The sequence below is a fragment of the Muscardinus avellanarius genome (assembly GCF_963383645.1).
Source record: "Muscardinus avellanarius genome assembly, chromosome: 5".
In the NCBI taxonomy this organism is placed as follows: Eukaryota; Metazoa; Chordata; class Mammalia; order Rodentia; family Gliridae; genus Muscardinus; species Muscardinus avellanarius.
In genome coordinates, this window is record NC_137790.1 from 129,823,649 (window position 1) to 129,846,880 (window position 23,232).

Here is a 23,232-nt window from a genome sequence, read left to right on the forward strand (position 1 = left end):
CCTCAGCTTCACCACTGCCCTCGGCTTGGCTGCTGCTTCTGCTAAAGTCTTACTGGGCGCCTTGAAGTCATCCTGCCCTTGGGTCAATTGAATTTCGCCTTATTGTGTGTTTCTTTCTTTCTTTTTTTTTCCTATGGGATTGGGGATCCATCAGGGGCATTCTACCTCTAACTACACCTCTAGCCCTGTTTTTATGTTTTATTATGAAACAGGGTCTCACTCAGTAGCTGAGGCTGGCCGCGAACCTGCGATCCTCCTGTCTCGGCCTCCCAAGCACTGGCATTAACGCGTGCATGCCTCGGCCGGCTCCCAGCGCCTCTGGATTTCCCCTGACGCAGGCACCATGGCGCAGGCCTTCCTGCCCTGGACGGTGTGCTGGAGTCTGGGTGCCCTTGTCTCAGTCGGGTGTGATCATTGTCGGTGGCTGTTTGGTTTGGCTTTCGGTCACTTTGCCTGAGTTTCTGTGAAGATTGGAGCCTGGAAACGACGCTGCCCCAGCTTCTCTTACTAGGATACCGCAGACGTGTGTGTATTTACAGTTATGAGTCAGATTTAAGTAAATTGATATGTCTTATGACCCGTGTTCCCCTCTAGATCTATTCCTCTCTTTGCTTTTTTTTTCCCTGCAGTTTTATTAGTTGAAAAAATGACACTACTATATATGTGTGTATAGTGTGTGTGTGTGTGTGTGTGTGTGTGTGTGTGTGTGTGCGCGTGTGTTAGTTACTGGGGATTAAACCCAGGGGCTTTCTAGCTCCAAGCTATACCTCAGCTCTATTTCTTAATTTTAATTAATTAATTAATTTTTGTGGTACTGGGGATGGAACCCAGAGGCATTCTACCTCCAAGCTACACCTTCTGCCCTATTTTTTATTTTGAAACAGGGTCTCACTAAGTTGCAGAGGGCCTCACTAAGTAGTTGAGGGTATCCATGAACCACGATCCTCTGGTCTCCGCCTCCCGAATGCTGGGATTATAAGTGTGCATCACCACACCTGGCTCAGTGATACTTTTAATTTCAGAAAAAAACAATACAGCCAGGTGTGGTGGTGCACACTTGTAATCCCAGTATTTGAGAGGCTGAGGCAGGAGGATCACAGGTTTGAGGACAGACTAAGCTATAGTTAGTGAGGCCCTCTGCAGCTTAGTAAGACCCTGTTTCAAAATAAAGAATAAAAGCTGGGCTTGGTGGCGCACGCTTGTAATCCCAGCACTTGGGAGGCTGAGACAGGAGGATCACACAGATTCAAAGCCAGCCTCAGCTACGTAGTGAGGCTCTCAGCAACTAGTGACCCCTTTCCAAATAAAGTATAAAATAGGTCTGGGTATCGAAGTCAACCACTAAGCCAAGCATGGGAAGGAGGGATGGGGAGAGAATGGAGTGGGGATTTGATAGGGGCTAACTGGGTGATGTGTACATATATGACCACACAAGTTTTTTACCCCATTATGATGTATGACTACAATGCACCAATAAAAAAATTTTTTTTTAATAAAATAGCTCTTAAAGTATAGCCCGGAGGTAGAAAAGTCCCAGCGTTCTACTCCCAGTAACACAAAAAGTTAAAAAAAAATAGGAATGGGTATGCAGCTTGGAAGTAGAATGCCCCTGGATTCCATCCCCAATACCACACACAAAAAAAGAAAAAAAAAAACTGAAGCAGGCGTGGTGGCGCACGCTTGTAATCCCAGCATTCAGAAGGCTGAGACCAGAGGATCACGGTTCGCGGACAGCCTCAGCTACTTAGGCCCTCTGCAACTCAGTGAGACCCTGTTTCAAAATAAAGAATGAAAATAGGGCTGGGGGTGTAGCTTAGAGGTAGAATGACCCTGGGTTCCATCCCCAGTACCAAAAAGAAAAAAACAATACAGATAATAGACAAGGTAATTTGACTAGTTTAAGAGCTGTAGAAGACCAGGGCTTTGTCTTTTTACACTGATTTTCTTCCATTTTCTGTAATACTGTCTGAAACATAATAATACATCAGTAAACATTTGGCAAATGAGTGAGTGAGTCAATGATGTGTGTGTGTGTGTGTGTGTGTGTGTGGTCCTGGGGGTGGAGCCCAGGGGCTTTTCTAACTCTGGGCTATACTCTCAGACTTATTTTATACTGTATTTGGAAACAGGGTCTCACTAAGTTGCTGAGAGCCTCACTAAGTAGCTGAGGCTGGCTTCGAACCTGCGCAATCCTCCTGTCTCAGCCTCCCAAGCACGGGGATTACAAGCGTGCGCCACCACGCCCGGCTCGAGTCAATGAATTATATACAAAAGTACTTTTGTTTTTTCAGTACTGGGGATGAAACCCAGGGGCATTCGACCTCCAAGCTACACACCCAGCCCTGTATTTTATTCTTTATTTTGAAACAGGGTCTCACTGAGTTGCAAAGGGCCTCACTAAGTAGCTGAGGCTGTCCGCGAACCGCGATCCTCCTGTCTCAGCTTCCTGAATGCTGGGATTACAAGCGTGTGCCACCCTGCCTGGCTTCTATTAATTCTTAAGGCAAAAATAAATTTAGAAATATTTTCTATTGCTGGGCATGGTGGCACATGTGTGTAATCCCCACACTTGGGAGGCGGAGACAGGAGGATCACGCAGGTTTGAAGCCAGCTATGCTGGCGTAAGAGACCCTGATTCAAAAATATAAAATAGGTCTGGGAGTGTAGCCCGGAGGTAGAAGGGCTTCCAGGAACCCTAGTACCACCAAAAAAAAAAAAAATTCTATCTATTTATTTATTATGGGGTGTGTGTGTGTATGTGTGTGTGTGTTACTAGAGATGGAACCCAGGGGCATTTTATCTGCAAGCTACACCCCCAGCACTACTTTATAGGTTGGTTTTTTTTTTTTTTTTTTTTGCAGGTCTGGGGATGGAACCCAGGGGCATTTGACCTCTGAGCTACACCCCCTGCCCTATTTTTTTATTCTTTCTTTTGAAACCGGGTCTCACTGAGTTGCAGAGGATTTCACTAAGTAGCTGAGGCTGTCCGCGAACTGCGATCCTCCAGGTCTCAGCCTCCCGAATGCTGGGATTACAAGCATAGCCAGTCTCAGCTACGTAGCGAGGCTCTCAGCAACTTAGTGAGACCCTGTTTCCAAATAAAATAATAAAATAGGTCTGGGAAATAGCCTGGAGGTAGAAAAGCTCCTGGGTTCCACCCCCAGTACCACAAAAAAAAAAAAAAAGGGAAGTCTCACTACTTGGCTACTTGGTGAGGCTGTCCTCGAATCCTCTTGACTCAGCCTCCCAACTACTGGGATTACAAGCGCGCACTACTAATCCTGGCTCTCTGTATTCAATTCAAGCTTTCATCACTTGAAATAAAACCTCAATTGCTGTCTTCTTACATTGTCTCATGCAAGAAGCAAATGTAACGTAATACAAACTTTGCGGTACGTGGGATGGGATATACATTTTGTTTTCATAATAATACTCTTTTCTAGCAAACGAAGCAAGAAAGGAGACAAAAACGGGAAAGGACTGAGACATTTCTCCATGAAGGTGTGTGAGAAAGTTCAGCGGAAAGGCACGACGTCCTACAACGAGGTGGCGGACGAGCTGGTGTCCGAGTTCACCAGCTCCAACAACCACCTGGCGGCGGATTCGGTAGGTCGGTGGGAACCTGGTGGGAGGTGATCACGAGACACGCTTTGTGCTGGGGCTTGACTCTCAGCGATGCCCGGAATCAGTGAGCTCTGAAATCCAAAGGGTTCCCAAGGAAATCTCCCCCCTCAAAATTCAAGCCAGATATAGTGGCACATGGATCTCATCCCAGTACTTGGGAGGCCGAGACAGGAGGATCGCAGGTTCGAGGACAGCCTAGTGAGGCTCTCATCAACCTAGGGAGACCCTGTTTGAAAATGAAAATAAAATCAGGGTGGGGGTGTAGCTCTGAGGTATAATGCCCCTGGGTTCAGTTCCCTCAGTACCACAAAAAGAAAAAAAAGAATCTCTTAGATATATATATATATATTTTTTTTTAATATATTTGCAATACTAGAGATGGAACCCAGGGCGTTCTATGTCTGAGTGACACCCCAGCCCTAATTTTTTATTCTTTATTTTGAAACCAGATCTCAGTGAGTTGCAAAGGGCCTAAATAGCTGAGGTTGCCCACAAACTGCGATCCTCCTGTCTCTGTCTCCCAAATGCTAGGATTATAAGTGTGCACCACCATGCCTAGCTCAGATATAATTTAAAAATTAAATTAAGAGAGCAGGGCATGAGCCAGGCGTGGTGGCGCACGCTTGTAATCCCAGTATTTGGGAGGCTGAGATAGGAGGATCACGTTTCGTGGCCAGCCTCAGCTACTTTGCAACTCAGTAAGACCCTGTTTCAAAATAAAGAATAAAAAAATAGACCTGGTGTGTAGCTCAGAAGTAGAATACCCCTGGGTTCCATCCCCAATACCACACACACACACACACACACACACACACACACACACACACACACACACACAAAGGGCCAGAGTTGTAGTTCAAAGGTAGAATGTCCCTGGGTTTAATAAGTGACACCAAAAAAAAAAAGGGAAAAAATCAGTTGTGAAAAATTGTATAACAAAAAATATTTTCCCTTTCTCCTCAGTCTACCTCCCACAGCTGTAATATTCATTTACCAGTTTCTTGATTATTATGCTAGAAATTTATTACACGTGCTCTTGATAAAATCTGTTTTCTAAATTCAGTATAATGGTGCATACCTGTAATCCCAATCCGTGGAAGGCTGAGACAAGAGGGTCACAGGTTTGAGAACGGCCTCGGCACGTAGTGAGATTCTCATCAACCTAATGAGACCTTGTTTCAAAATGAAAACTAAAATAGGGCTGGGGCGTAGCTCAGTGGTAAAGCACCCCTGGTTTCAATCCTTAGTCACACACACACACACACACACACACACACACACACACACAATTTTATTTCCTTTTTTAAACACAAAATGATCATGCTCTGTGTGCCGATTTGTTTTTGTGTTTTGGTAGTGAGGACAGAACTCAGGGACATTCTACCTCTGAGCTACACCTTCAGCCCTGCTTTATTTTTTACTTGGAAACAGAGTCTTGCTAAATACTGAGGGCCTCACTAAATTGCTGGCTCTGGCCTGGAGTCTGTGATCCTCTTGTCTCATTACAAGCATGTGTGCCTAATTCTTAATTTTATTTTTTTATTATATCTGAGAGATTAGTCTTTATTTGCATGTAGAAGTAATCCGTATTTTCTTTTTTAACTGAGATTAGATTATGGAGAAAAGTACACATGTTATAAGTGTACAGTTACTTTTTCTTATTGATTGGTAGTGGATGTACAGTGGTATGCAAGTATAAAATCTGGGCTTTTTTCTTTTTTAAACAGTCTCACTAAGTTGCTGAGAGCCTCACTAAGTAGCCAAGGCTGGCTTTAAACTAAAATCCTCCTATCTCAGCCTCCTAAGTACTGGAATTATAAGCATGCACCACTGCTTCCAGCTCTTTGAAGATTTTTAAAATGTAGATCTGGGGGTAACTTAATTTTTTTCATATTTAATTTTGAAGGATATTTTGATTGGAAGTAGAATTATTTCAGCACTGTATAGGTGTGTGTGTGTGTGTGTGTGTGTGTGTGTGTGTGTGTGACCCAAAATACATTTTCTGGGGGGATTGAACCCAAAGGCCTTCTACCTCTGAGCTATACCCCCAGCCCTATTGTTTTATTTTTTATTTGGAAACAGGGTCTGGGTAGGCTGCTAAGGCTAGTCTCAAAAGTATAATTTTTCTCTCAGCCTCTCAAGTACTGGGACAACAGGCGCCCACACCTGGCATTATTATTAATTTAGCATATTAATATTATTTGCAAAGCCGGAGCTGGGCATGGTGGCTCATGCTCGTAATCCCAGCATTCTGGAGGCTGAGACCGGAGGATCGCGGTTCGTAGACAGCCTCAGCTACTCAGTGAGGCCCTGTGCAACTTAGTGAGACCCTGTTTCAAAATAAAGAATAAAAAATAGGGCAGGGGGCATAGCTCAGAGGTAGAATGCCTCTGGGTTCCATCCCTGGTACTACTAAAAAAAAAATATATATATATATATGTGTGTGTGTGTGTGTATATAAAATTTGTCATTTGAGTGTATCTTAGCTCTTAAAATGTATCACTCAATAGAGATATTTTTCAGCAGGCTTATGACCAGAAGAACATCAGACGAAGAGTTTATGATGCTCTAAATGTGCTAATGGCAATGAACATAATTTCAAAGGAAAAAAAAGAAATCAAATGGATCGGCCTGCCTACCAATTCTGCTCAGGAGTGTCAGAGCCTGGAGGTGAGGGGTTCACCTGGCAGGGGAGCAGTGTGCAGATTTCCCACCAGTGGCCCAAAAGCGCGCGAGTGCAGCGCACTCGGCACTGCGACAGCCGCTCCTGTGCCTGGCGCTGGTGCTCTGCGTCCACACGCCTGCCAGTGCGGTGGTCCATTCACACCGGCTTCAGCAAGGCCCACGAGCGGTGCGCTGGACCTCGGACACTGGACAGCAGGCCGGCTCAGGCCATTAGAGATTGCAGACCACCATCATAGACACAGACCACTGTCATAGACGCAGACCACCATCATAAACACAGACCATTGTCATAAACCACCATCATATACACAGACCACCGTCATAGACACCGACCACCATCATAGACGCAGACCACCATCATAGACATAGACCACCGTCATATACACAGACCACCATCAGACGCAGACCACTGTCATAGACACAGACCACCGTCATAGACACAGACCACTGTCATAAACCACCATCATATACACAGACCACTGTCATAGACGCAGACCACCATCATATACACAGGACCACCATCATAGATGCAGACCACTGTCATACACACCAACCACCGTCATATACACAGACCACCATTATAGACGCAGACCACTGTCATAGACGCAGACCACCGTCATAGACATAGACCACCGTCATATACACAGACCACCGTCATAGACGCAGACCACTGTCATAGACACAGACCACCGTCATAGACACAGACCACTGTCATAAACCACCATCATATACACAGACCACTGTCATAGACGCAGACCACCGTCATAGACACAGACCACCATCAAAGAGGCAGACCACCATGAATGATATAAACAGAACACCTTCATAGACACAGCCCTTAGTTCCCTGAAATGGTTGTATGATGTGCGGCCATAGTCATAAAACGATGACTGTGTGTGTGTGCTTGTGGGGGGGGTACTGGGTATTGAGCCCAGCGGCATTCTGTCTCTGAACACATCTCCAGCCCTATTTTATTTTATTTTATATTTTCTTTCTTTTTTTAATTTTTATTGGTGCATTGTAATCATACATCACATTGGAATATAAGACTTGAGAGGATATACAAGCACACATCATCCAGTTAGCCCTCATCCAGCCCCCATTCCATTCCCTCCCCCTCCCTCAATCCCATGCTTTTTTGGTGATTAACTTTGACACATTTGTTTATGTACCTCCTGAGTTTTAAAGAGGTTCCATCCTCCCCCATCCCATCCCCTCTGATTGGTCACCTTAATTGCTTTGCTGTAGGGCCCTTTCTATAACTTGACCTTCTCCTGTTACCCTTTTCCTCCTAGTTTTTTACTAGTTAGGGTAAGCATCTGGCTTTTATTTTCTGTGATATTTCTCTGTGCATGCCGCATTGCAAGTTCTGATCCACTCTTGATGGCCCCAGTAGTGGCCTGGCCACCCGGAGGACTCTGATCCCGACCTCGCTGGCTCCAGCACCGGCCTTGACTCATAGGAGGCCCCAATTCTGGCCTCACTGGTCCCCGCACTGGCCTAACCCCTCAGCTGGCTCCGATCCCAGCCTCAGAGGCCCCAGCACCAGCCTTTCCTCAGGCAGGCTCCAATCCCAGCCTCGCTGACCCTGGCACCGGCCTAAACCCTCGGCAGGCTCCTATCCTGGCCTCGGAGGCCCCAGCACCGGCCTTGCTTCACAGCAGGCCTGATCCCGGCCTCACTGGCCCCAGCACCAGCCTTATTCCTCGGCAGGCTCTGATGCAGACCTCAGAGGCCCCAGCACTGGCCTTGCCTCACAGCAGGCTCCAATCCCGGCCTCGCTGGCCCCGGCACCGGCCTAACCCCTCGGCAGGCTCTGATACTGGCCTCGGAGGCCCCAGTAGCAGCCTTGCCTCACAGCAGGCTCCAATCCCGGTGTCGCTGGCCCCGGCATCGCTGCCCCTGGCACCGGCCTAACCCCTCGGCAGGCTCCGATCCCGGCCTTGGAGGCCTCAGTAGTGGCCTTGCCTCACAGCAGACTCCGATCCTGGCCTTGCTGGCCCCGGCACCAGCCTTACCCCTCGTCAGGCTCCAATCCTGGCCTCGGAGACCCCAGCACCAGCTTTGCCTCATGGCAGGCTCTGATCCCGGCCTCACTGGTCCTGACACACCCGGCACTGGCCTGACCCCTCGGTGTGTCTCTGAACACATCCCCAGGCCTATTTTATTTTATTTTATTTATTTATTTATTATTATTTTTTTTTGCAGTACTGGGAATGGAACCCAGGGGCATTGTACCTCCAAGCTACATGCTCAGCCCTATTTTTTTATTCTTTATTTTGAAACAGGGTCACACTGAGTTTCAGAGGGCCTCATTATGTTGTAGCTGAGGCTGTCTGCGAACCGCGATCCTCCTGTCTCAATCTCCCAAATGCAGGGATTACAAGCATGTGCCACCATGCCCGGCTTTTTTTTTTTTTTTAATTATTTTTGGTTTTAGGGAACCCAGGGGCATTCTACCTCTGAGCTCCACTCCCAGCCCTATTTTTATTCTTTATTTTGAAACAGGGTCTCACTGATTGCAAAGGGCCTCACTAAGTAGCTGAGGCTGGCCTCAAACTGCAATCCTCCTGTCTCAGCCTCCCCAATGCTAGCTAGTATTAGAAGCGTGCGCCACCACGCCCGGCTTTTTTTTTTTTTTTTTTTTTTTTTTGGTACTGGGGTTCCTGGAAGCCCTTCTACCTCCAGGCTACACTCCCAGACCTATTTTTACATTTTTATTTGGAAACAGGGTCTCCTAAGCCAGCACGCACGGCTGGCTTCGAACCTGCGCGATCCTCCTGTCTCTGCCTCCCAAACGCGGGGATTACAAGCGTGCGCCACCACGCCTGGCCCATATTTTTTTTTATTTTGAAACAGGGTCTGCTAAGTTGCAGGGCCTGGCCTCATACCTGGGATCCTCCTGACTCAGCATCCTGAGCGTACTGGGTTTGCGGGTATGCGCCACCACACCAGTGATGGCTTCGGTTTTTGGTGACTTCAGCCACCGATCTGCTCTTCTGCTTGCTTTATTCAACAATTAAAATGGGTTGCGTGTCTCTAAGAAAAATTCTTGATATATCAGACTAGGAACCTGAAACATTAGTGGTACTTTATATTCTACACACATTCATTGTTTTCTAATTTTTGTTTTAAGATAGAGAAGCAGAGGCGGATAGAACGGATAAAGCAGAAGCGCGCCCAGCTGCAAGAACTTCTCCTCCAGGTAAAGGTGCTGGGGACGCCATGGCCTGCTTATCTGTGTTCTTAGAGCCAGTGTGGCCTCACGCAGTAGCACACGCCTTTAATCCCAGGAACGTGGGAGGCTGAGGCTGGATGAAAGCTCCAAACAGCCTGTGTCAGCCTCCCAAATCCAGGCAGCACAGGCGAGCACCACCGTGCCCAGCCCTGAAAGCTAAAATTAATTAATTAATTAATTAATTAATTTATTTATTTATTTTGGCGGTTCTGGGGATGGAACCCAGGGACATTTGACCTCTGAGCTACATCCCCCGGCCCTATTTGTTATTCTTTATTTTGAAACAGGATCTCACTGAATTACAGAGGGCCTCACTAAGTAGCTGAGGCTGTCCGCAAACCGTGGTCCTCTGGTCTGTGTGGTTTTAAACCGGGCGTGGTGGCGCACGCTTGTAATCCCAGCATTCGCTTGTAATCCCAGCATTCGGGAGGCTGAGACCTGGAGGATCACAGTTCGCCCCCACGCCCGGCTGTTTTATTTTATTTTTTGAATTAGGGTCTCACTAATTTTCTGAGGCTGGCCTTGAACCTAAGACCCTCCCCTCCTGCCTCGGCCTCCCAAGTACAGGGAGTGCAAGTGTCCGCCACCACACCCGGCTCATTGAAATGTCAAATCATCCACATTGAATGAGCACCTTCTTTTTTCTGAACATTCCAGCAAATTGCTTTCAAAAACCTGGTACAGAGAAATCGGCAGAATGAACAGCAAAACCAGGGCCCTCCGGCCCTGCACTCCACCATCCAGCTGCCGTTCATAATCATCAACACAAGCAGGAAAACCGTCATAGACTGCAGCATCTCCAGCGATAAGTGAGCCTCGCCTTCTGTGCCCCCCTCCCTCATCGGTGAACCAAGCCCGGGCTCTCAGTTCTCTGCCACCTTCCAAGGCCGCTGGCTGCCTGGGGCGGATGGAACCCCTCAAACAGGGCGCCGGCTCCAGCTAGCGAGCTCCGCCACCCACCGTGCCAGGCCTGTGCTGCCCGGGCCGTGGCAGTGGCAGTGGCACGAGGTGCCAGACCTTCGCTGAGGGTCTAGGGCAGGGTGGGGTCGTGGACGATCACAGTTTCTTGTGGAAATATGTTAGATCGACAAGTGCCATGGAAGCGGTCGTTTCTTTATTATATCATATTTCTGTGTGTTTCTGTTCGTTTTTTGATTTTTGATACTGGGTACTGAACCCAGGGGCATTCTATCTCTGAGCTATATCTGTAGCCCTATTTTATGGGGGGTTGTTTTGTTTTTATGATACTGGAAATGGAACCCAGGGACCTTCTACTTCCTGGCTATATATTCAGCCCTATATTATTTTTTATTTGTAATCAGGGTTTCACGACGTTGCTGAGAGCCTCGCTGTTGCTGAGGCTGGCTTTGAACCTGCGGTCTTCCTGTCTCTGCTCCCAAGTACTGGGATTAGAGGCATGCGCCACCCTGACCAGCATGCTGGACATTTTAATGCCCTTCCTTCTTCCCTCCCTCCCTCCCTCCCTCCCTTCCACTCTCTCTCTCTCTCTCCTTCTACATTTTAGTTAAAACCAATGCTAGTTTGTCATAGCAAGTGAGAAGTTGTGTGTGTGTGTGTGTGTGTGTGTGTGTGTGTGTGTGTGTGTGTTACTGTAGATTGAACCCAGGGGCATTCTACCTCTGAGCTACACCCCCAGCCTGATTTTATTTATTTTGCAACAGGATCTCACTAGGTTGATAAAGTCTCACTACTTCCTCTAGAAGTAGCACTTTTGGACGTAGAGAATTCCTTTGTGATTTACTTTGCTCTTGAAGGCTTCATGTTATCTGCAGAGCCAGGCATGATGATGCTTTTTTTTTCAGTACCTGGATGGAACTCAGGGGCATTCTACCTCTGAGTAACAACCCCAGCCCTATTTTTTCAGTCTTTTTATTTTATTTATTTATTTTATTTATTTTTTATTTTTTTGCAGGTCTGGGGGTAGAACCCAGGGGCATTCAACCTCCGAGCTACATCCCCTGCCCTATTTTTTGTTCTTTATTTTGAAACAGGGTCTTACTGAGTTTCAGAGGGCCTCACTAAGTAGCTGAGGCCGTCCACGAACTGCGATCCTCCGGTATCAGCCTCTGAATGCTGGGATTACAAGCGTGCGCCACCACGCCCGGCTCCGTTTTTTCTTTCTTTCCCTTTCTTTCTTTCTTTCTTTCTTTCCTTCCTTCCTTCCTTCCTTCCTTCCTTCTTTTATTTTTGGTTGTACTGGGGGTGGAACACAGAGGCTTCCTACCTCCGGGATATACTCCCAGACCTATTTTATAGTTTATTTGTAAACAAAGTCTCACTAAGTTGCTGAGCGCCTCACTAAGTAGCTGAGGCTGGCTTCAAACCTGTGCAATCCTCCTGTCTCAGCCTCCTAAGCACGGGGATTACAAGCGTGCGCCACCACGCCCGGCTAGTCTTTTTATTTTTGAAACAGGGTCTCACTAAGTTGCGAAGGGCCTTGCTAAGTAGCAGAGACCTCTGTCAGGAAACCAAGGTCCCCCATCTCCACCTCCCACATGCTGAGATTACACATGTGCACCACCACACCTGGCTGGTGCATGCTTTTAATCCTAGGACTTGGAAGGCTGAGGCAGAGGGATCACGAGTTGGAGACCAGCCTTGGCAAGTTAGCAAGATCCTGTCTCGTAAAAATAAAAAGAGGCCAGGCATGGTAGCGCACGCTTGTAATCCCAGCATCTGGGAGGCTGAGACAAAGGATCTCAGTTCATGGGCAGCCTCAGCTACCTAGTAAGGCCCTTTGCAACTCAATGAGACCCTGTTTCAAAATAAAAAGTTAAATAGGTCTGGGGGTAGCCCAGAGGTAAAAGACCTCTGGGTTCCATCCTCAGTACCACCAAAAAAGGGCAGACAAAGACTGTAGATGCAGGGAGAAGTCAGGACCGCAGGCTGTGATGTTAGCTAGATCTCTTTCCAGTCTTTGAAGCTACTTAAATGAAATGTTGTTCCTTTCTCCCCAAAAGTAAGAATTACAGTGTGTACTTTGTCGGTTTACAAAAGCTCTGGGTAAATTCCTAGGACCCAGCCCAGCAGTCAGTGAGTGCGCCATGTCTGAGAGATTGTTCCCACACTGGCAGATTCTGTTACAGTAACCTGTGTCTTAGAGGACCCTTAACATACTCTCAGAAAACCGGGAAGTCTGGGACACGATTACCATCTTTTCAGGGGAAAAAAAACAAATGAACTTGACATGGTAGTTACTCCCCCAGGTTAGTCTTGTCAGCATAGCGAGGGTGTCGGGAGATGGCGGCGGCGCCCGGGGCATTGTGGGAGGCTGCGGTGCTCTCCACCCCGGCTGAGCCTCCAGGCTTCCAAGCGTTGGGTGGTCAGGGCTCAGCTCGGGCCACCCTGGCCGAGCAGCCTGTACACACTTGTTACCCAGGGTCGTCCAAACCTTACGCGGGTTACTCTGGTGTGGCAATCTTCCCCTTAATTAGCCTGGAGGCTTTCCCACCAGCAGGATTAAGCTCACAAAGCCATCTGCTTTTACCAGATGCCTGAAATCATGCCTTTGGCAGGCACCCATTTCAGGGTTTGGGTTTTTTGTGTTTTTTTTTTCTAACAACTTAAGGCACTTTCTGAAGTTCATAGACTTTGGATTACTGAGACACGGCATCTTGCTACAAATGGTAATTTTTGCTCCCATCTAAGACGCAGGATAAAAAGCTTCACCTTTATATGATTTTAATAGAATTGCATGATGACTGAAACCCACCAGTGTCCCAAACCTTCCCCTGAGCACTGATCCTGCAGAGCTCAGCTGGCCGGCAGAAGTGCCCAAGACAGGGCCTGGGAGGGTCCTTCCTTCTTTCCTTCCTTCCTTCTTTCCTTCCTTCCTTCTTTACTTCCTTCCTTCCAGTATCTGGGTTTGATGAGACTCTCACTGTTAGCTGAGGCTGTCCTCTAACTTGTGACCCTCCTGTGTCAGCCTCCCATGTACTGAGATTACAGGTGTGCGCCACCATGCCCGGCTTCCATTTATGCTTAACCAAACTAGGCTGTCACTAATGCTTCTGAAGATGAATTAAGCATTCAGAACTTTTTTTTTTTTTTGCCTCAAAACTAATAAGCCAAAACTATAGCAGGGGCATATCATATCAAACGAGGTACACTTACAGCAACCTGTACCCAACTGCAAAGTTATTGGACTTAAAACAAAATGTCTGCCTCCTGTTTGCAGCAGCCGTAGGACTAAAACTTAGGGACTTCTGTTGCCTGTCTCGGGTTCTCAGTGGGCACTGCTTTCCCATGGATGCCATCCCCAAGCACGGCAGAAGCGCTCAGTGCTCCAGATGGGGACCGCTGTCTGTAGGCTAGCTGAATTTAGGCCCTCATTCTGGCGGCGCTCACTTGTGCTCCCAGTACTTGCAAGGCTGACACAGGAGGATCGCAGGTTCAAGTTCAACCTCAGCAACTTAGCAAGGCCATTTCAAAATTTAAAGGTAAAAATAAAAAGGAGGCTGGGCACGGTGGCGCACACCTGTAATCCCAGTACTTGGGAGGCTGAGACAGGAGGATCATAGGTTCAAGGACAGCCTCAGCAAGTAGTGACACACTCAGCAATCTGGTGAGACCCTGTTTCCAAATTAAAACTCTTAGGGCTGGGCGCAGGGATGCAAGCTTGTAATCTGAGTACTTGGAAGGCTGAGACAGGGAGATCGCAAGTTTACCGCTAGCCTCAACTACTTAGGGCCTCTGCAACTTAGATCTTGTTTCAAAATAAAGAATAAAAAATAGGCTGGTGGTACAGCTCGGAGGTAGAATGCCCCTGGGTTCAATCCCCAGTACCACAGAAAAGTAATAATAAAAGGGCTGGGTTGTATGTAGCTCAGAGGTAGAATGCCTTTGGGTTCCATCCCCGGTATCACAAAAAAAAAGAAAGAAAAAATAAATAAAAAGGGCTGGGGTTGTAGCTCAGAATGCCCCTGGGTTTCATCTCCAGTACCAAAACAACAAATCAGTAGAGTCCAAAATGATTCCGACCTCCCCGGTGCGACCAACCACAAACCCCACCCTTCCTCTCTTCCCCGATGCAGGTTTGAGTATCTTTTTAATTTCGACAACACCTTCGAGATCCACGACGACATAGAGGTGCTGAAGCGGATGGGGATGTCCTTCGGTCTGGAGTCGGGCAAGTGCTCTCTGGAGGACCTGAAACTGGCTAAGTCCCTGGTGCCCAAGGCTTTAGAAGGCTATGTCACAGGTACGCCAACTGGCGGCGGCTATGTTGCCCCTAGTAAATGTCAGAGCCTACCCTGTTAAAACCTCTCATAAGAGCCGGGCTTGGAATCCCAGCATTCAGGAAGCTGAGGCCAGAGGATTGCGGTTCACGGACAGCCTCAGCTACTTAGTGAGGCCCTCGGCAACTTAGTGAGACTCTGTTTCAAAATAAATTAAAAAATAGGGCTGGGGGTGTAGCTTGGAGATCAAATGCCCCTGGGTTTCATCCCCAGACCCGCAAAAATAATAATTAAATAAATAAATAAAACCTCTCATAAAAAGCTGCAACTAACTTTAATTTAGGGCTCTAACTTTAATTTAGGACTTTTCATAAACATTAAATAGTCTGTCTTTATAACATTGTGAACTTGTATTCCATACACATTATATAGATCTAAACTGGCTCACTGGCCGCTCGGTTTGACTCTTCAGAGATGTCTTTTATCTGTAGTTTCTAGGACTTAGCCCAGCACCTCATCAGAGTAAATTTAGTCAAAGCTTAATGAAGAAGTCTTTTCAAAATCCTCTCAAAGCCGGGCAAGGTGGCGCACGCTTCTTATCCCAGCATTTGGGAGGCTGAGACTGGAGGATCACGGTTCGCGGACAGCCTCAGCTACTACTTAGGCCCTTTGCAAGTCAGTGAGACCCTGTTTCAAAATCAAGAATAAAAAATAGAGCTGGGGGTGTAGCTTGGAGGTAGAATGCCTCTGAGTTTCATTCCTGGTACCACCAAACAAACAAAAAATCCTCGTAAGCCAGGCATGATGGCACACACCTGTCACCCAGCACTTGGGAGGTCGAAGTAGGATCGCAGGCTCGAGGCCAACGTCAGCAATTTATCAACACCCTCAGAACAGAGTGAGATCCTGTTTCAAAGAATAAAAAGGGCTGGGTTTATAGCTCAGTGGTAGAATGGCCCTGGGCCCAATCTTTACTAATGAAGAAAAAGAGAATATACGTTTTCAGCTCTGTTGGCAGAATATACGTTTTCAGCTCTGTTGGCTGTATTCCTAGGAGTGCAGCAGCTGGATGTGTAACATTTTGAGGAAGTACTAAACTGTTTTCTTTGCAGTACTGGGGATGGAACCCAGGGGCATTCTACCTCCTAGCTACACCCCCAGCCCTATTTTGTACTCTTTATTTCAAAACAGGGTCTCAAGCCAGGCGTGGTGGCGCACGCTTATAATCCCAGTACTTGGGAGGCTGAGACAGGAGGATCACACGGGTTCGAAGCCAGCCTCAGCTACTTAGTGAGGCTCTCAGCAACTTAGTGAGACCCTGTTTCCAAATAAAATAGAAAATAGGTCTGGGAATGTAGCCCAGAGGTAGAAACCCCTGGGTTTCATCCCCAGTACCAAAAAAAGAAACAGGGCCTCACCAAGTTGCGGGGGATCTCACTAAGTAGCTGAGGCTGGCCGTGAACCTGTGACCCTCCTGTCTCAGCCTCCCAAGTACTGGGATTACGAGCGTGCGCCACCACGTCTGACTCCACACTGTTTTCTAAGCATCCTACCAGCAAGGGATGAGAGTTCCGGTTTCTCCACACTTGTTTTTGTTCATCTTTTAATTTTTTTAATATTTAAAATGGGCAGGATGGTGCATGCCTGTAATCCCAGTACATGGGAGGCTGACACAAGAGGGTTACTGGTTCGAGGCCAGTCTCAGCAACTTAGTGAGACCTTGTTTCAAAATAAAAAAATAAAACAGAGCTGGGGATGTAGCTCGAAGGTAGAAGTTCCCAGCGTTGAGCCAGAGCCCTGTGCTTGCTCAGCGCTCACCCCCCCCCCCCGGCGCACCTCAGCCCTGTCTGTCTGTCTGTCTGTCTGTCTGTCTGTAACGGTGGCCGTCCTGGTGGATATAACTGGAAACTCACTGATTCTTGCTTGCACTTTCCTAGTGAGTCAATATGTTCGTGATTGTCCTAATCCCTACCAATATTATACATTCTGCAAGTATAATTTGAATATTCAATGATTTTGCCTTCGCCTTTACCCCAAATTTGACACCACTCTTTTTTTTTTTTTTTTTTTGCTGTATTTTACAGAACTGTAGGGATTGAACCCAGGGCCTTCGCTGAGCTACACCCGAGCCTTTATTTTTTTTCTTCTAATTCCTGTGGTACTGGGGATTGACCCCAGAGACATTCTACCTCTGAGCTACACTCCAGCCTGAAATCCTCCCATATCAGCCTCCCAAGTACTGGGGTTACAGATGTGCACCACTGCACATGGCTATACCCCAGCCTATCTATCTGTTTATTTATTTTGTGGTACTGGGAATGAAACCCAGGGGCATTCTGCCTCCAACAACCCAGCCCTATTTTATTTATTTATTTTTGAAACAGGGTCTCACTGAGTTGCAAAGGGCCTCACTAAGTAGCTGAGGCTGTCCATGAACTGAGATCCTCCCATCTCAGCCTCCCGAATGCTGGGATTGCACGCGTGCGCCACCGCGCCCGGCTCGGCCTTTACTTTGAGTCAGGATCTCTAGTTGCTTAGGCTGCCCTTGAGTTTGTGATCCTCCACGCCTAAGGAGCTGAGATTACAGGTGTGCACCGCCTCTCCCTACACACTCCTTCTTCTTCTTCCTCCTCCTCCTCCTCCTCTTCTTCTTCTTCTTCTTCTTCTTCTTCTTCTTTTTTTTTTTTTTTTTTTTTTTTTTGGTGGTACTGGGATGGAACCCAGTGGCTTTCTACCTCCGGATATACTCCCAGACCTATTTTTTTAATATTTTATTTGGAAACAGGGTCTCACTAAGTTGCTGAGAGCCTCACTTAATTAGCTGAGGCTGACTTCGAACCTGCGTGATCCTTCTATCTCAGCCTCCCAAGCGCTGGGATTACCAGCGTGCGCCACCACGCCTGGCTTTTCTTTTTCTTTTCTTTTTTTTTTAAACAAGGCCTCACTAGTTGCTGAGGCTGTCTCAAACCTGTGGACCTCCTGTCTCAGCCTCCCAAGTACTGGGATTCCAGGTGTGTGCCACCACACCCAATCTTAGCAGCATTTTAATATTAATTCTAATGTGTATTACATCAGACAGAAACCAAAAGGTGGTTTTCATTTTACTCTTGGCCCATTGTCAGAAGAATTTGTCGACTGGCATGAGGTTTCTGTTTGGCTCCCTTGAGAAGTAGGTGCCACCCACCTTCTGCGTGCGAGTGACCCTTGTCCCCCGAGCCCCTCAGCCAGCCTGCCCGGCCTCCACCCTGCGGCCTCTCCAGCCCCAGCCGCTCAGGCTCTGAAGAAAGGGCTCGCTTCATGAATCCAGAGGCCTCGGGGTGCTTCTTGCTGGGCCGGGCAGGCTGAGGGGCCGCCGGCTCCGGCCTGGGGTCTTGCGCCTGGGAGGGCCGCAGAGGCTCTCGGGTTAGAGTGTGAGAACCGTGGTGCAGACCCCGACAACCTGCAACGAAGGCTTTTCAAAGCCGCGTGAACAAGAAGATGTAATCAGTTAGGCTCGCAAACAAGTCAGTGGCTGTGTTCGGACAGGAAATTTCCACGGTTCTATACACTGATTAATATTCAGCCCAGGGTTCCGGCCTTAATTTCGTCTTCTTGTGCGGACTTGTTCTTATTTAATGGGTTTTTTTTTTTTTTTTTTTTTTGGTGGTACTGGGGTTCCTGGAAGCCCTTCTACCTCCGGGCTACACTCCCAGACCTATTTTATATTTTTAATTGGAAACAGGGTCTCTTAAACCAGAGAGGCTGGCTCCGAACCAGCGCCATCTTCCTGTTTCCGCCTCCCAAGCGCGGGGATTACAAGCGTGCGCCACCACGCCCGGCTTTTATTTAATGTATTTAAAGTCTGCTGTTCTTGGAACTGAACTTTTTTTTTTCCACAGCTGCCTTAGTCTGTGAAGAATAAGGTTCACAAGGACAGTCTATGGTTAATGTCATGTACCTTACTCCTGCTCTACATGGGAACGGCCTCTCACTTGTTTAGACAGTGGTAGAGTATCAGAATTTCTAATCACAGCACTCAAAGTTTTTTTTTTGGGTAGAGATGGTAATTACAGAAATACTATTTATTTATTTATTTATTTATTTATTTATTTATTTATTTTGCAGTACCAGAGGTGGAACCCAGGGGCATTCTACCTCCAAGCTACACCCCCAGCCCTTTTTTTTTTTTTTTTTTTTTTTTACTCTTTATTTTCAAATAGGGTCTTACTGAGTTGCAAAGGGCCTCACTAAGTAGATGAGGCTGTTTACAAACAGCAGTCCTCCTGTCTCAGCCTCCCAAATGCTGTGATAACAAGCATGTGTTACCACGCCCAGCTCTGAAATAATCTTATTAAATAAAAGTTTGCGGCTGGGCATGGTGGTGTACGTCTATAATCTCAGGACTTGGAAGGCTGAAACAGGAGGATTGCAGGTTCAAGGCCAGCCTCAACAATTTAGCAAGGCTCTTAGCAACTTATCAAGACCCTGTTTCAATATAAAAAAATAAAAAAGTTTGGGGGTGTATTTCAGAGGTACAGTACCCCTGGGTTCAGTCTCCAGTGCCACATACACCGCACATTCAAAAAAATAAGCCGGACGTGGTGGCGCACACTTGTAATCCCCGCGCTTGGGAGGCAGAGAAAGGAGGACCGCATCTCGCAGGTTTGAATCCAGCCTCGCTGGCTTAAGAGACCCTGTTTCCAAATAAAAATATAAAAAAATAGGTCTGGGAGTGTAGCCTAGAGGTAGAAGGGTTTCCAGGAATCCCAGTACCACAGGAAGGAAGGAAGGAAGGAAGGAAGGAAGGAAGGAAGGAAGGAAGGAAGGAAGGAAAAAAAAAAAAAAAAAAAAAAAAACAACAACAACAACAAAAAGCAACCAAGCCTGGCATGGTGGCTCATGCCCGTAATCCTTGTACTTGGGAGGCTGAGAGGAGGATTGAGGTTTGCAGCCAGGCTCAGCAATCTCTTGAGGCCCTCTGCAACTTAGTTTTTTGTTTGTTTGTTTTGAGGATTTAAAGGAGTTTATTAAAAAGAAAGAAATACAGGAGACAGTTAAAGCCCCATGCCACTCAGGAGTGGCATGTGGGGGGGGGGTTCGAATGAATTCATCCCCTTCTCTAACTTAGTGACACACTGTTTTTCTGCCTGGCGTGGTGGCGCACGCTTGTAATCCCCGTGTTTGGGAGGCAGAGACAGGAGGATCGCACAGGTTTGAAGCCAGCCGTGCTGGTTTAAGAGACCCTGTTTCCAAATAAAAAATATAAAAAAAGAAAATAGGTCTTGGGAGTGTAGCCCGGAGGTAGAAAGGCTTCCAGGAACCCCGGTACCCAAAAAAAAAAAAAAAAAAAAAAAAAAAAGCAAGTTTGTGATATATATTTGGCCGGGCGTAGTGGTGCACGCTTGTAATCCCTGCTTGGGAGGCGGAGACAGGAGGATCGCACAGGTTGGAAGCCAGCCGCGCTGGCTTAAGAGACCCTGTTTCCAAAAATTAAAAAATTGGTCTGGGAGTGTAGCCCGGAGGTAGAAGGGCTTCCAGGAACCCCAGTACCACAAAAAAAAAAAAAAAATTATATACATATATATATATATGCCGGGCGAGGTGGCGCACGCTTGTAATCCCAGCATTCTGGAGGCTGAGACCCAAGGATCACGGTTCTCGGGCAGCCTCAGCTACTACTTAGTGAGGCCCTCTGCAACTCAGTGAGACCCTGTTTTAAAATAAAGAATAAAACATTGGGCAGGGGCTGTAGCTTGGAGGTCAAATGCCCCTGGGTTCCATCCCCAGACCCACAAAAAAAAAAATAAAAAAATAAAAAAGAATAAAATCTAGTCAGAGCCTGGGTGCTGTGGGTACCAGTACAAATGCGGGATTACAGGGTACAGGCCCACTTGGGAATTTGAGGCATGTTCTGTCCACATGTGTCCTTAGAGAGTTTTTGGCCATTTTTCTATCTGTCTGCTAAAAGTTGTTTATGTTTGACTTAAATAGGAATTTCAAAGTCAGAGATATAGTCCTACAAGGTATAGAGGCTTTGGACTAAAATTCCTTTCTATAATTGGTAATTAATATTGGACTAATAATTGGTTATAGACAGTTATTCCCGCCCGAATACGCCACAACGGGATCTCTGCCTGCTTCCCTTGGAATCCTTTCTCCTGTTATCAACCTTCTGCGTATTTTTTTTCCTGCTCTTTCATTCTAGAATTTTTTTTTTCTTCCCAGAAGACAAAGCCGCCTGGGTTTCTCCCAGGCAGATTAAGAATAGGCTTCTCTCTACTTAGCTCACCTCGGGCGGTCATGACAGCGGCGAGGAGTCTGCAAGGCTTACATTTTCTCTTTTGGTTTCTTGTTCTTTTAGATATCTCCATGGGACTACTTTTGAACTCTACCCAATCGGTTTCAAATTTAGACCTGACTGCCGGTGCCCCCCTACCCCAATCAAGGTACGTGCCTCTTCTCAGAGCCAGAAGGGCAAGCGCAGAGCCCTGGCTGGGTTTTTTTTTTTTTGGGGGGGGGATGGGGCGTTGTTTTGTTTTGCTTTTTTTGTACAGTGCCAGGGATTGAACCCAGGGGCATTCTACCTCTGAGCTATGCCCCCACCCCTCTTATATTTTCTTATTTACACACAGGGTCTTCGTTAGGTTTCTGAGAGCCTTGCTGCATTGCTAAGGTTGTTCTCGAACCTGCGATCCTCCTGTCTCAGCCTCCCAAGTACTGGGATTACAGGCGTGCACCAGCGCCCCTGTCTCTGGCTGTCCAAACGGGCGGTCCAGGGTCAGGTCGCTGCCCACGCAGGTCCTGAGCAGATTTTGGACACCTCCCTCCTGTGTTTTTATTTCTATATGTAAAAAAAAAAACCCTGTTCCTGCCGCATTCATGACCCCGTGTGTTTTTAACTGTCCGCTAGCGTAAGCCAAGGGTTAGGCTTGGACGCCGAAGTGGCCTTAGCAACCGGGCAGCTCCTTGCCCCAAACAGTCACCAGTCGAGTAGCGCCGCGTCGCACTGCTCCGAGTCCCGAGGCGAGACGCCCTGCTCCTTCAACGACGAGGACGAGGAAGAGGACGAGGAGGACTCCTCCTCCCCAGAATAAAGACCGGAGAAAACCCGCCTCTTAAATCCCTGACGCTCCGTGTGTTTTTAGTGTGAGCTCTTGTTTCTGAAACGATCGCTCCAGTCTTTGCTCTGTTGCACAGTGTGTTCCGTGAGAACGAGAGAAACACAATAAGCAAATGACACGAAGGCCGAGGCGATTGAAGTGGGTTAACGTAGCGTGAACAGAATCTGGCCCCGCAGAGCAGTAGATACATCGCAGACAAAGCCTGTTTTCTGAGGAGATGGAGGGGGGATCCCCGAAGCCTTGGCAGCGTGATCGAAGCTCATTTCTCCTCCAGGAGGGGGACGTCTGTGTCCCCCACACCCTCGTGATCACTTTAGGCTTGAGATTGCTTCACGAACAGTCCCCAGTGCGACCCGGCTTCTCCCAGGCAGAAATGAGCGCCAGAGTCCCCAGCGGGGCTGGGCGGCGGGCAGAGGCCTCGGGCCTGGTGGCCGCGGGCCAGAGTAACTGCTGGGCTAGCTGGAAGTCTAGCCGAGGTGCGTTCTGCATCTGCTGCCTTAGCTTCTAGAAAGGAGGAGCGCCGACTCCTAAGTACCTAACTATTTAGAGTAATTTATAGAGAAACCGAGATGACCATTGTCAGCCAGCGCGTCGGCACGTAGGATCTCCTAGGGCTAGAATAGTGTTTCCACGAGCATTGGCCACTGGGCCACCACTGCCTTTTGCTCCCGAGCTCGGCCTGAGTCTGACAGAAGGAAACTGTAGCTCTGTAGCTTTAAAAATCAAAGCTGTGCGTTCTTAGCGCTCTTTCTTTCACACTGAGAAAAAGCCAGTCCCTCTGCCCGGTCGGCCGCCCACAGCCCTGCTGCGCTTGTGTGAATCCACCCGTCTGCAGTTTGTGAACATGAACCCAGTTGTCATTACTCTTGTCTTCAAACAAAAGTTGATTGCAAGAACATTAACAGCAGCCGGGTGGGCGTGGTGGCGCACGCTTGTCATCCCCGCGTTGGGAGGCCGAGACAGGAGGATCGCTGGTTCGAAGCCAGCCTCAGCTACTGAGTGAGGCTCTCAGCAACTCAGTGAGACCCTGTTTCCAAATAAAGTTATAGAAAAAATAGGGTTGGGGGTAGTGTAGCTCAGAGATACTGTGCCCCTGGGTTCCATCCCCAGTACCACCAAAAAAAGAAAAGAAGAAGAAGAAAAAGAAAGGAAGGAAGGAAGGAAATGAACAGCAGTGTGTTCTGGCACCTGTTACTTTTTTTTTTTTTTTTTTTTTTTTGCAGGTCTGGGGGTGAAACCCAGGGGCATTTGACCTCCAAGCTACACCCCAGCACTAATTTTTATTCTTTATTTTGAAACAGGGTCTCACTGAGTTGCAGAGGGCCTCACTAAGTAGCTGAGGCTGTCTGCAAACCGCAATCCTCCAGTTTCAGCCTCCCAAATGCTG

General features: G+C 47.5%; 1 protein-coding gene across 7 annotated transcripts in view; it reads left to right on the plus strand.

The window, feature by feature from the left end:
* Positions 1 to 21,818, plus strand: part of TFDP2 (transcription factor Dp-2) — a gene marked incomplete at both ends in the record, with an annotated part of 104,389 nt that extends 82,571 nt beyond the window's left edge. For 2 of the 7 annotated variants that reach the window (XM_080695550.1, XM_080695546.1), the window contains 7 exons: positions 3,444 to 3,606; positions 6,148 to 6,294; positions 9,446 to 9,514; positions 10,205 to 10,356; positions 14,602 to 14,801; positions 21,086 to 21,170; positions 21,635 to 21,818. In XM_080695550.1, coding sequence (XP_080551676.1) covers positions 3,444 to 3,606; positions 6,148 to 6,294; positions 9,446 to 9,514; positions 10,205 to 10,356; positions 14,602 to 14,801; positions 21,086 to 21,170; positions 21,635 to 21,818 — 1,000 coding nt within the window. Of the gene's footprint in view, positions 1 to 3,365; positions 3,607 to 6,147; positions 6,295 to 9,445; positions 9,515 to 10,204; positions 10,357 to 14,601; positions 14,802 to 21,085; positions 21,171 to 21,634 lie in introns of all 7 variants that reach the window. The other 5 variants (XM_080695545.1, XM_080695547.1, XM_080695548.1 and 2 more) reach the window with 3 other exon arrangements.
* Between the last annotated feature and the right edge of the window lie 1,414 nt (positions 21,819 to 23,232).